At 36.8% G+C, this 12,511-nt stretch overlaps 1 protein-coding gene across 1 annotated transcript in view; it reads right to left on the bottom strand.

Moving 5' to 3' along the window:
- Positions 1-12,511, bottom strand: part of Liprin-beta (liprin-beta) — a 154,472-nt gene that overhangs the window by 82,155 nt on the left and 59,806 nt on the right. Inside the window, exons 4-6 of the mRNA XM_068226107.1 lie at positions 10,813-11,028; positions 4,119-4,121; positions 1,110-1,214 (exon numbers count right to left, since the gene is read on the bottom strand). Of these exons, the coding sequence (XP_068082208.1) occupies positions 1,110-1,214; positions 4,119-4,121; positions 10,813-11,028 (324 nt within the window). The remainder of the gene's footprint in view (positions 1-1,109; positions 1,215-4,118; positions 4,122-10,812; positions 11,029-12,511) is intronic.

Below are 12,511 nucleotides of genomic sequence, written 5' to 3'. Positions count from 1 at the left end.
AACTGCTTTAGAAAAGCTGGAGTGGTTTTTACAGAAGACATCACAGAGAGTGAAGTGTTGGATGATGAGAAAACCTAGGAGAATTGGAAGTGTTTGTATACAACGTTGGACGTGCCATCTACAGTAAGTCTTACCGACTACATCAATGTAGATAGTGATGTAATAGTCCACAAAGAAATCACCAATGAGGAAATTGTGGAGGACATTATGAATGATAGAGATCCATGTGATGAGGAGGAAAAGGAAGACAACCCCCCAAAATGATTGTGATCGACAGAGCTTGACTCTTCAGCAGGCAACGAACATGGCACATCGCCTTCAAGATTTTCTTGTGTCACGGAGTGATGTGCCAGAATCTGTTTTAAATTCATGTGCAGTGGTTGGTGACTATTTGGAATGAGCTTTTGTGCCTGGATCTGTTCAGAAGAAAATCACACACTTTTTCAAAAAAATGAGGTTCTGGAACAATGTGTAGACTTGCTGGTACAATGTAAAAATAGATTTTCTGCAAACATCTGTCAATACTATAACTCATAATGGTATTTTGAAGTTATATAGATCCTAAAACGAATATAACAGGACAGATGACCTCATAGTTCCGCCCCTAAAAACAACAACAACAACAACAACAACAACTAACGGATATAATACTAGGTGAGTTCTTAAGAATTGACTTATTTCAGTATAACAAAATTTCAGTATAACAAATTAATTACAGAGGTCCCCAAAATTTTGTTATACTGGTATTTTACTGTAATATAAAACATACTGGCCTGTATGTCATTAAAAATCATGGGACATAAGCTATAGGGCATGGAGTTATGTAGAGGCCTCCTAAACCATAGTGTCGAAGATTTCTTTAGAGAATATTTTACTCGCAATAAGCTGAAATCAAACCATGCCTACCTTGGCAACATTTGGAGTATGTTTAGTAAAGTGTCATACCCACATTAAATATTGAAAATATGTGTACATAAAACATAATATGTTTAAAAATGATTATATCTTTTGCAATAGATAAAATAATTTACAACCAAGCAATCATGCAAGAGCATGGAAAAATACAAGATAACATAACGAAGACAACAAAAATATTTGTTAATACCCACCCGTGGAGGTGGGATATCTTTGAACTCTTCAGTAACCATGCGACGTGGGCTGCCATCTGACATGGATGACACAGGGGAGGGTGATGATGAAGCACCCACCAAGAGCTAAAAAGAAGTCTTCTGTCAACTGCAACTTCCACAGTAAATCACACACAGTAACGGTAGGGCAAATTAATGGTAACATTTGAGGAAAAACCATAATGTAACTGAAGGAAAGCACGGACACAATAGTGACAAATTTTGAAATATTTTTATCTGGGTGTTGTTTAGTTCTTGCAGCCTGCCATATAAGGATTTTTTTTAAATCTCAAAATAAATCAATATTCTACAAAACGACTTCTTAAATCAACACCTATCATCAGAAATATGTTGTCTGTACATGCAGCTGTCAAGGGCTAGCTAGATGTCTCCTACTAAATAAAAACTTGCAAATGTGAATCTAGTTGCAGAGAGCTCTTAGTGCCATTTTGAGAAAGGATGATTAATGTACAGAATATAGACTGAACTGAGCACATTAGACACTGTACTTAAGTCATATTTTTTTACAGCATAGAAAATGGATCACTTGCAGTTTGGCTGATTATTTACTACACTTATTAGAACGTATTAAATCATGATATTTCAAACATAACACTCTTCTTCTTCTTCTTCTTATTTGTAGCCTTTTCCCAATTACTTGGGATTGGCACTACATTTTGCAGCTGGACGCCTTTGCTAATGCAAAACTTGTGTAGAGGGATGTGCTCACTATTGTATGTCTCCATAGTGTTTGATAGTGTGATGTGTTGTGTGGAATGAAGATTTGTATTAAGGTGATCACAAGCCAGAGGGATTAACCAGATGCAGCTAAAATCCCCAGCCTCGCCAGAAATCAAATCCGGGGCCTTCGACCATTCAGCCAAGGAGCCAGACAAAATCTTTTTTTCAGTTTATCACATGTATTTCTGAGGTTCCTGGAGCTATTCTGGCTCATTCCGGAATTTAGTAGGAGGTTTAAGATACATACCCTTCCTGACGCCAGGTGATTTTTCAGGTGAAAATTCCAGCCCAAGATTGACTCAGAATCAAATCTTGGTCAAAAATTGGAAAGCCAGCAGCTAAACCACTGATCTAATGATGCCTCCCACCCACTTCAAACATATAATAAAAAATTATTAATTAATACACACCTCAAAAAATGTTTTGCATCACCTCTGTGCGTCATTTAACTGTGTTGTTATCATGGCCTATCCTATGCAGGCCGTAAAGATGAACCTTAAGATGTTTGTAAATATACTCACACCTGTTCACACCCCAACCCACAGTCAAAATGCCCCGCTCAAATTGGAGGCAGTAATTCAGCTGAAGTTGTAGCACTGGTGTGGACGCATTAGAGGTGTGTTCTAAGTGGTGTAGTGAGCATCTAGGATGGCACGATGTGCAATGTCGACATGTGAACATGTACGCATAATCATATTATTTAACGTCAAAAATTTCATTATTGGTCTGTACTGAAACGAGATTTACAGTCAAAGATAAGGGTAGGATTTTCCACCTGTTCAATACTGTAAAAATGAGAAATAATTAAAACTTCACATTTTTATTGTCATTTTTGGTACCGGTTTTGGCAATTTTATTTGCCATCATCAGCCTAGGAGGAAGTAACAAGGACATTTAACTAGTTACATTAGAATATTTATAACATATGTATGTACAAACACAGAAAATTCTAAAATAAGTTTGTTATTTACAATTGCGTTATATCATAAAACATTTGGATAGCTGAAAAACAAAGACCTCCTTATAAGGTTCTAGAAAAGACATAAAAAGTTCTATATACAGTCTTGTACATGTATGTTTCCTGGCATTGCTAAATGTTTGTAACTATGCATAAAATTAATTATAGCACGAAGTTTCAGATAAAATTTCCTTTTTTAATTATATCTTAATAGCTGTTAAAAATGTACAACTGGCCTTGAAGCATTATATAAAACCTTTTAAACATTCTGTTATGAGAGATCTTTACAAGAATGCACTACCAGCTAATTTTGTTCTAGAGTATTGTTATACAGTGTAACTAGGTAGAAGACCATTTTATTGAACAATTTGTGTAAAAAAACAGTTCGTTGTGGATTATGATCAAAGAACCATCTATACTGCTTGGATTGTTTAGTTGTTAGATTAAAAGATTTAATGGCATATATATTGCACGGATCCACTGAAACAGCTTGACTTAGTAGTGTGTCAATAGTTTTAGTCCTATATTTCAGTATTATATTCAATAATGTGAGGTAAACTTGAGGCCGTAAGTTGACAGACGAAATTTCGTGAAAATACACTGCTGGCGAGCAGTTCCTCTTTAACTCCTCGCCCGTGAACGTGGTGCTTGAGATGCGTTTGATTCGAGATCTTTCCAGATTCAAGATTATCCACCTGAAATTAGTGTAGTATAGTGTTATAGAGGCTCTCATTTGTTGCTTTGTTAGACAATAAAAAATGCTGATAAGGTACCCACGTGTGTATGTATGTCTCTCTTTCATTTTTCTGTAAAGAGTCAGGAACTCTTTGATCCAAAAAGATGCAAAACTTTTTTGATGTGTGTATATTGTCTAAAAAATTAGGAAACTAAGCAGCTCTTCAAAGAAAAGACCAATGAAGTGATACGAAGACATCGAGAAGAATTAGAGGATGGATCAAGATAAAGGATGGAATAATGAGAGGCTGTAAATGAGGTTTTAGGTAAGAGGAAACTGGAGCCAAGGAAACACTGGATGACAGATGAGATATTAATTCTTACAGAAGACAGGAATAAACTGAGTAAAGAAAATAAATTGGAAGACTATAAAAGAATAAAAAATCAGATCAGAAGTAAATGTAGAGAGGGGAGAGAAAAGTATGCAAAGGAAGTAGCTGAAGAAATTGAAAAATGATATGAGAAATGGAAGACAGGATCAGCCATATCATAAAATTAAATCCATGCAGTACAAACCTAAATGAAAATCCACTCTGCTGAAGGACAAGGATAGAAACCTGCTGGTGGATAATGAAGAAGAATTGGAACGTTGGTGAGAATATATAGAAGAATTGTACAGTGATAAAGAAATCATTGACTTGAAAAAAGCTTCTGAATGATAAACTGGGAACTATTGTTTAAATGTATGAAGAAAGTAGGAATTGACTGGAAGGATAGAAAGCTCATTTGAAAAATTTACAAGAACCAGTACACAAATGTAGTGGTGAATGGATGTACAAGAATGTCAAGAATTAAGAAAGGAATGAGGCAGGGTTGTCCACTTTCACCATAACTTTTTAATTTGTTTATTGAAGAAGCAATATGTGTTTTAAAGGAAAGGACTAAAGGAATAAAGAGAAATGGGAAAAGAATCCACAGTATTAGATTTGCTGATGACATTTCCATAGCAGCAGACTGTGTGATACACTGAAATATTACAAACTTAAAATCAATAGTCAGAAAACCAAAATTTTAGTTGTGAGCAAAGATGGCAGGGAAGTTAATACAGATATAAGAATAAGAAATTCCTAAACAGAACAAGTGCAACATTTCTGTGACTTAGGAAGCATTATAACTGAAGACAATAGATGCACCAAAGAAATCAAAAGAAGAATAGCTCTTGCTAAACAGGCCTTTCAAAATAAAAGAAGTCTTTTAACATATACCTATATAAATTTATAGAAACCAGAAAGGCTTTTATAAAATCCTCTGTCTGAAGTGTACTACTTTACCTAGGGTTGTGAGATCTGGACTATTGGAAAAAAGGAAAGAGCAGCAACTGAAGTGTGGATTTGGAGGAAAATGACGCGGACATGCTGGACTGAATAAAAGACAAACGGAGATGTTCTAAAGGAAATTTATGTGCAAGAGAGACTGATAAAGGATACAGAAAGAAGGAAGATAAAACTAGTAGGTCATATCCTGAGACATAATAACTTCCTGGTAAATGTGTTTGAAGGAAAAATACTAGGAAAGAAAGGAACAGGAAGATCAAGGAGGATGTCAGACACTTGATGGTACATAAAGACTACAAGAAAGTGAAGAGAACAGCAGGATTGAGAGGAGAATGGTTGCTTAGCCTTTAGTGTATGACGATGATCTTGTATGAATTGTTTCAGACATGTATTATCATATCCAGGCTGGTTTCACCATCATTGTCATTATTAGTAAAATGGCACCTAGCACACTTCACACCTTACCAGCAATTGGAAAAGTTTAGAAAAACACACACATAAAAAACATTAAAAGGGTGTGTTTCAACCCCATGATAAAACCACTGCCTTTTGAGCAGGCATGATGTCCATAACAGCATGGAGATCATCTTGGGAAATGAGGTTCCACTCTTCAACCAAAACTGCCCTTAAATTTTTCAGGGCCTGGATGTCATAACTCCAAACTCTCCAACAAACCATGTCATACATATATTCACTGAGATTTTAGTCTAGACTAGTTATGACAAGTTTTACATTTGTGACTCATCCAGCGATATGCAAGCAAGCATTATCAAGCATGAACATGAAGAACAGATAACAAAGAAAACTACTGGTAGCTGAATAAGTGAATTCTTGAATTAAACTTGACAGATTTATTTGGTGTAAGTAGACATACTTAGCTTACTCTAGACATCATATCAGTAAGGCAAACAGAACAAGGGAATAATCAACATAATTATCTTCAATTCTATCTTCCTTGTCTTTCATGATAATTCCAGATATATGATGTTAGGATAAATTCATTAAGATTTTCAGACGGTTTAGGATCCAATTTAACATACTCTTTGCCAAGCTGAGTAGTTCAAACAGCAGAGATGCTGGCCTTCTTATATTATTATTATTATTATTGAATTTGATGGGGAGCTATCAATATTAATGGAGCATATGAAAGAAAGAAAGTAGAACTGGCTCAGTCAGCAAAGAAGATGCACCTGGATGTGTTGGTATTAACAATATTCAGGTAAGGGGGATAACGAGGAAGAGATAGGAGATTATAAGTTGTTAAAAAGTGAAGGGCAGGGTGTGGAGTAGTAGGACTGTTCATCAAGAATACTACTCCATGCAACATAGTTCCTGTTAGGCACGTGAATGAGCGAATGATGTAGGCATATTTAGCAGCTGGAGGAATTATGATAAGAACTGTCTTGGTCTAATCACAAGTCTACTGACAAGTTTTATGCAGCACTGAGTGACATCATTATCAGGCTCAACGGCAAGGATTGGATAGTGCCAATGGGCGATTTCGATGCAAGAGTTGGAAATAGAACTGAAGGTTTCAGAAGGGAAGACATTGTTGCTAATAGGAATGGGAAACGTTTATTGGACTTCTGTACTAGTATGGGATTAGCAGTTATGAATACAATCTTCAAGCATACGGCTATTCACGCTACACATAGGAGGGTAGAGACACCAGATCCATAATAGACTATATCATAACCGACTATGATTTCAGGAAATCTGTTAGGAATATGCAGGTATTCCAGGGTATTTTAGATGATATACAGATCACTATCTGATCTGTACTGAACTGTCTGTAGGCCTAGGACAGAGAAAGTGAAACCTGTCTGCAGAAGAATAAGGGTGGAGAATCACCAAAAAGAGGAAATTAGAAGTACACTAGATATGATTAGTGAAAATCTCCAAATAATAGACAATAAGCAGGTTCAATATATAGAAAGAGAACGGGAGGCATACAGAGAGGCTGTAGTAGAAACAGCAAGAGAATAACTAGGAAAAACTGTGTGTAAAGATGGGGAAAATGCTAACATCTTGGTTGAATGATGAAGTATGGGCAGCTTGTAAATGTAAAAATAAGGCATATCAGAAATGGCTTCAAACAAGGACTGACGCAGACAGGGCATTGTACATAGATGAAAGAAATAGAGCAAAACAAATAACTGTGAATCCAAGAAGAGAAGTCCTGGGAAGAACTCCATAATAACCTGGAAAAGCTTGGTCAAGTAGCAGGGAAACTTTCAGGACAACAATAAGGAATCTTAGAAAGGGAGAGAAAAAGGAAAAGAATAGTGTTTTGGGTAAATCAAGTGAATTCAGCGAGTGGGTGCACGGTTTGGGTCATGTAGCTGTCAGCTTGCATTTGGGAGATGGTGGGTTTGGACCCCACTCCCTGAACGTGGTTTTCTACGGTTTCCCATTTTCACACAAGGCAAATACTTGGGCCGTACCTTAATTAAGGCTACGGTCACTTCCTTTGAACTCCTAGCCCTTTCACATCCTATTGCTACCATAAGACCACTTTGTGTCAGTGCGACATAAGCCAACTGTCAAAATCACTGGACAGACGGAAGGAATATTTTGAAAGTCTTCTCAATGTAAAAGGAAATTATTCCGTTGACACTGCAAACATCCAAGGTCATGGGGAGGAAGAAAATGATTATTTTGTAATTACGCTTGAGGAAGTGGAAAGGATGGTAAATAAATTGCATTGTCTTAAAGCAGCAGGAATAGGTGAAATTAGACCTGAAGTGGTGAAATATAGTGGGAAGGCAAGGGTGAAATGGCTTCCCAGAGTAATCAGATAGAATGATAGTCATATACATTCTGGTTGGACAAAAACTGTAATTCCATCCATCTACAAGCAAAGGAACAGGAAGGATTGCAACAACTATTGAGGTATTATATTGATGAATATACCAGGCAAAGTGTTCACTAGCATTTTGGAAAGAAGGGTGAGAGTAAGTCGGATGAAAACCAATGTGATTTCAGGATCACATTTTTGTTATGCACCAAGTAATTGAAAAGAGCAAGGAGGGGAATATAGTCATCCCTTGCTTTACGCGATTAATTCGTTCCGAGTAATTATCGCATAATACGAAAACATGTAAAGTGAATGTATTATAACATGGGTTAGATAGGAGATAGGGACTATTTCAAGGTAAAAGTAAAAAGCCTATGAGTTTTAAACAAGTGCAAGTTTTTTTATTCAGGCCATTAGCACAGTGTGAAACTCTACGTACGTACGTACGTACGTACGTACGTACATACATAACTTCGAAAGTCTTCAGTCTGATGATGAAACTACTGGGTCTGGTGATTCTGTATTATCCATCCTTGGTTCTCTTGAAGGTTCTGGGACAGCAAATTCAGGAATTCTGATTCTCTCTGGCAACTTCAGCACTTCTGTCCTTGTTAGGGTCACTCTCTTCAATAATTTTGATTGCATTATGAATGTGATTTAAAAAGTCAGCCTTTTATTTTATTTTTTGGTTGTAAGGTCTTTAGTGGTGAGTTCTACTGAGATGGACTGGAAGAGTTCGACCACATTTGCCTTGTCTACAACCTTAAATCCAATAGATCCATGTCAACAACTGCATGTGTTGAACTGGTAAGTTTGGGTTCCAGATCAAAATCAAAAGAATTAGCACTATGAGATCAAATCATGTTCCAATCTTCCTTCAGACAAGATTCTTTAACTTCTACCATGCATACCCAATGTTTCAATTGTGTGCATTATGGTGACATTCTTCCAAAATTGTATGATGCTAGTTTTGTCTTCACCTGTTTTTTCAACAAGTTGCATGAATGTTCTGCAGAGATAGTAGCTCTTGAAGGTTGCAATAACACCCTGATCCAGGGGTTGAATTTGTGGCGTTGTGTTTGGTGGCAGAAACAAAACAATGATGTTCTCACTGGCATCGGCTATACTTGGAGGAAGCCCTGATGCATTATCCAAAAGTAGCAGCACGTTGCAGGGTACATTTATTTTCTTACAATAAGCTTGCAGCTCATGACACAGTTCATTGGAGAAGTAGGACTCAAACACAGCTCCTGTTATCCAAGCTTTCTTGTTTGAGTGCCAAACAACTGGCACTCTTGCTTCCATCACATGTGTTTTAATTGTCTCGTCATTTTGTCAAAACTTTTAGCTGATTTTATCATCATAACTATGACACGTATTTTATTATCTGCGCACTTTTTAGCGATAGATTTACACCCTAGTGCTGAATCGGTTGACTTCGGTTATCTTCGAGATTCATATTGGCAACCTTTGAAACACAAACTGAGAATCGCTTTTCATCGCTGTGCGAGATCTGGCGTACACTTTAAGTACTCATACTATTGTTGTTTACACAGCAAAGCCAAACTATAGAATTCATGCTAGGAACACTTTTTGCATCAGGAAATGTTATATAGTATTATATATTATGTGTGTGACATAGTTGTTGGCGTAAGATAATAAAGGTTTAGAAAATTCATATCGATCGATCATATTATAAATTCAATTCAGATTTCATTTCCATTCAGTTGGCAGTACTACCGGAACTGGCAGTGCTCCCTTCTTACTCCTCAACCGAGTACAAAAATCTATCACTAAAAACTGCGCGTACAATAATTGTCTTGCCATTTTGTCAAATCTTTTAGCTGAAGATGTTCCATAATCGGAACGAAACATGTCCTAGAGATTAAGCTGGATTATATCATGTAATTAATAAAAGCATTATATAGAAATTGACAAGTATTGGAAGGTGGAAATCTCCTTATAACTTAACCTTAGTTGTCTTGAGCCAATACGGGACAAAATATGAGATTTATAAGCTGTGATCGAGGGTTCTCGGAGCCATAAACCAACAGGGGTTTGATTTTATCGTCTCCAGACGCATTTCCTTCTAATAACAAAGTGAGACAATCTTTGGAGGCTTAAAAGCCCTCTTTTCTCGCATTGACAGAAACGTTCTGCATGGCATACGTTTCCAGAACAAGCCTGTTTCATCCAGACTGAACACCTGTTGTGGCAAATATCCATGCTCCTCAATTATTGCTTATAATTGTGTAGGAAAATTTTCACATCTGCTCCTGCAGCCTCCGCTGTTAGCTTAAGGTAATGGAATCCATGTCGTCCTTTAAACGTTCAAACCAACCAGCACTTGCAGCAAAAAAATTGCACTTCAGGGACTGGACTGGTTATCAAGGAGAATAATGGACTCAGTCATGGAGGGTAAGAGAAATAGAGGACGACCAAAACACAATGGTTAGACTCGGTTTCTGATGAAATGAAGATGTGAGGTATGTAACTGAACAAGACCACAGCGCTAGTTACAAACAGAGGATTGTAGCGACGTTTAGTAAATTCACAGAAGCTTGCAGACTGAATGCTGAAAGGCATAAAAGTCTATAATGAATCATCATCATCTCTTTTGATAATGAATCTAAGATATAGCTCTTAACGTGTGAGCCTGAGGTACTCATTGTACACCACCATCTTGACAATTTAGCACAAGAATCTATACATATTATAAAATAAAGTTCCCGGTAGGTGTCTGTCTGTGTATGTGAAGGCTAATCTAGGTGCGATTTTCACCGCTGCAGAGAATATTCATCAAAGAAGGTTTAGGTGTATCAAACATTAATCTACAATAAAAAGGAACCAAGTAGTGGTGATTTTAGTGAAGGAAGTCAGCGAAAATGATCAGCCGAGCACTTTCTTGAATTACACTTCCTAAACCGTCAATGACAAACCCCAGTTATGTGGAGAAAGAATTGTTGGGCATAAAAAGCTATACAATAAATTTGAGGATGTCATATACCTATCTGTACAAGGTAGTCCTCAATAAGTGTTCTTATTATATAGTTTGAGGTAAAAATCAAACTTGAAATTTGAAACCATATTTAGTTCAAGATCAAATCAAATCATACCTTTCACACCACAAAGGGAGCTGACCAAGCAACTACAAGCAAATGGTGTGATCATTATTTTTACCTGTGATCCTTGCACTGAAGAGGTAAACGGTGTTGATGTAGCATGCATGCCAGCACGAGGTGCCACAGGAGGCTTGTTACGGCGGCGTTCCTCACTCAAGCGTTCTCGCAGCTCCAGATTGTCCCTCTCCAGAGCGGCATGTTGCAACTTCAGTTCTGAGATAGCAGAGAGTAGTTCCAATTTTTGTGTCTCCAGTGAAGAGCGTGCAAGCATCTCCTACACAAGAAGAAAGAAATAATTTAATCACAAGAAACACAGAGACAACCCAGAGATGATAATTCCTGAATTATTATTATTATTATTATTATTATTATTATTATTATTATTATTATTATTATTATTATTATTATTATTATTATTATTATTGAAGAACTTAGCAAATTCAAATGTTTTTTAATTTGAACTCATGAATAAGGATGTATTTAAAAATGATGGAACACTGCCTGGATGGACGACAGAAGTACTGTAGCCATGCTAGTGCTGGAAATGGAACTGTAGTTGCTGTGAAATTAACAAAAGGTTCAAGCTCTCAGCCACCTCAGTGTATGCTCCTTGAATATTATTCTAGATAGTGAACTTTGAGTTATGGTAACCAGGAAAACATATTCATTAGGCCAAGACACAGAACTCCACATGGAGTTAGTTGACAGCTTCAGCAGATTATATGAGAAATACTACTGGTTACTGAAGTCATGGAAGGTGGAGGATGGGGACACTTGGTAAAATATCCATCACTAATAGGAGCTGGATTCAGCGACAATGACTAGGCTTTACTACCAAGGGTCAACAAAATGGAAGTGGATTATCTCTTTCAATCAATAAACAAAACTGAGCAGTTGGCACTTATCATGCAAATAAGTTTACAGAAACAACACAAAATTACCTACTTTTTAAACAAGTTGTGAAGGAGTAATAATGTCTATAGTGTCACAACTGATGTATATTTTTTTAAAATCTTTTAAGTGTATTTTATTATAAAATGCCCTGTTCAGTTTTAAGGCCAGTTACTATTTGATATTCTACTGCCATTGCAACTTAAGAAACCACTTCAAAAAGGTAGGGATCATTCTTAATTTGAGATTTTAATAAGTACAGTGTGTAACATTGTTCAGTTCTAATTTGTGGTTAATTCATTTTTTCCCTGGACCCTTCAGGTTCAAACTAACCAAGTTCTACTATATTGTTATTATTATTTTGTAGCATTAATACAATTATCTGGCATCAACTCTAATGTGGACGAAGTCCTGTTTTATGACTTGACATCAACCCTATCTGGAGGGATGTATTCACTACTTCGTGTTTCTGTGGTGGTTGGTAGTGTCATATGTTGAGTGTAAATGAAGGTGAGTATTAGGATGATCCCACACACCCAGTCCCCAATTAGAGGATATAATCAAACGTGGCTAAAATCCCTGACCCGCTCGAGAATTATACCATTATTATTATTATTATTTACAATTCGCTTTACGTAGCACCAACACAGATAGGTCTTATAGAGATGATGGGATAGGAAAGGCCTAGGAGTGGAAAGAAAGTGGTCGTGGCTATAATTAAGGTCATTTGCCTGATGTGAAAATGGGAAACCACAGAAAACCCTCTTCAGGGCTGCCGACAGTGGGGTTCGAACTGACTGTCTACCAGGTGCAAGCTCACAGTTACGTACCCCTAACCGCACAGCCAACTTATCCATTATTATTAT

The sequence above is a fragment of the Anabrus simplex genome, chromosome 2 (genome assembly GCF_040414725.1).
Source record: "Anabrus simplex isolate iqAnaSimp1 chromosome 2, ASM4041472v1, whole genome shotgun sequence".
NCBI lineage: Eukaryota > Metazoa > Arthropoda > Insecta > Orthoptera > Tettigoniidae > Anabrus > Anabrus simplex.
This window is presented reverse-complemented; position numbering and strand designations above follow the sequence as displayed.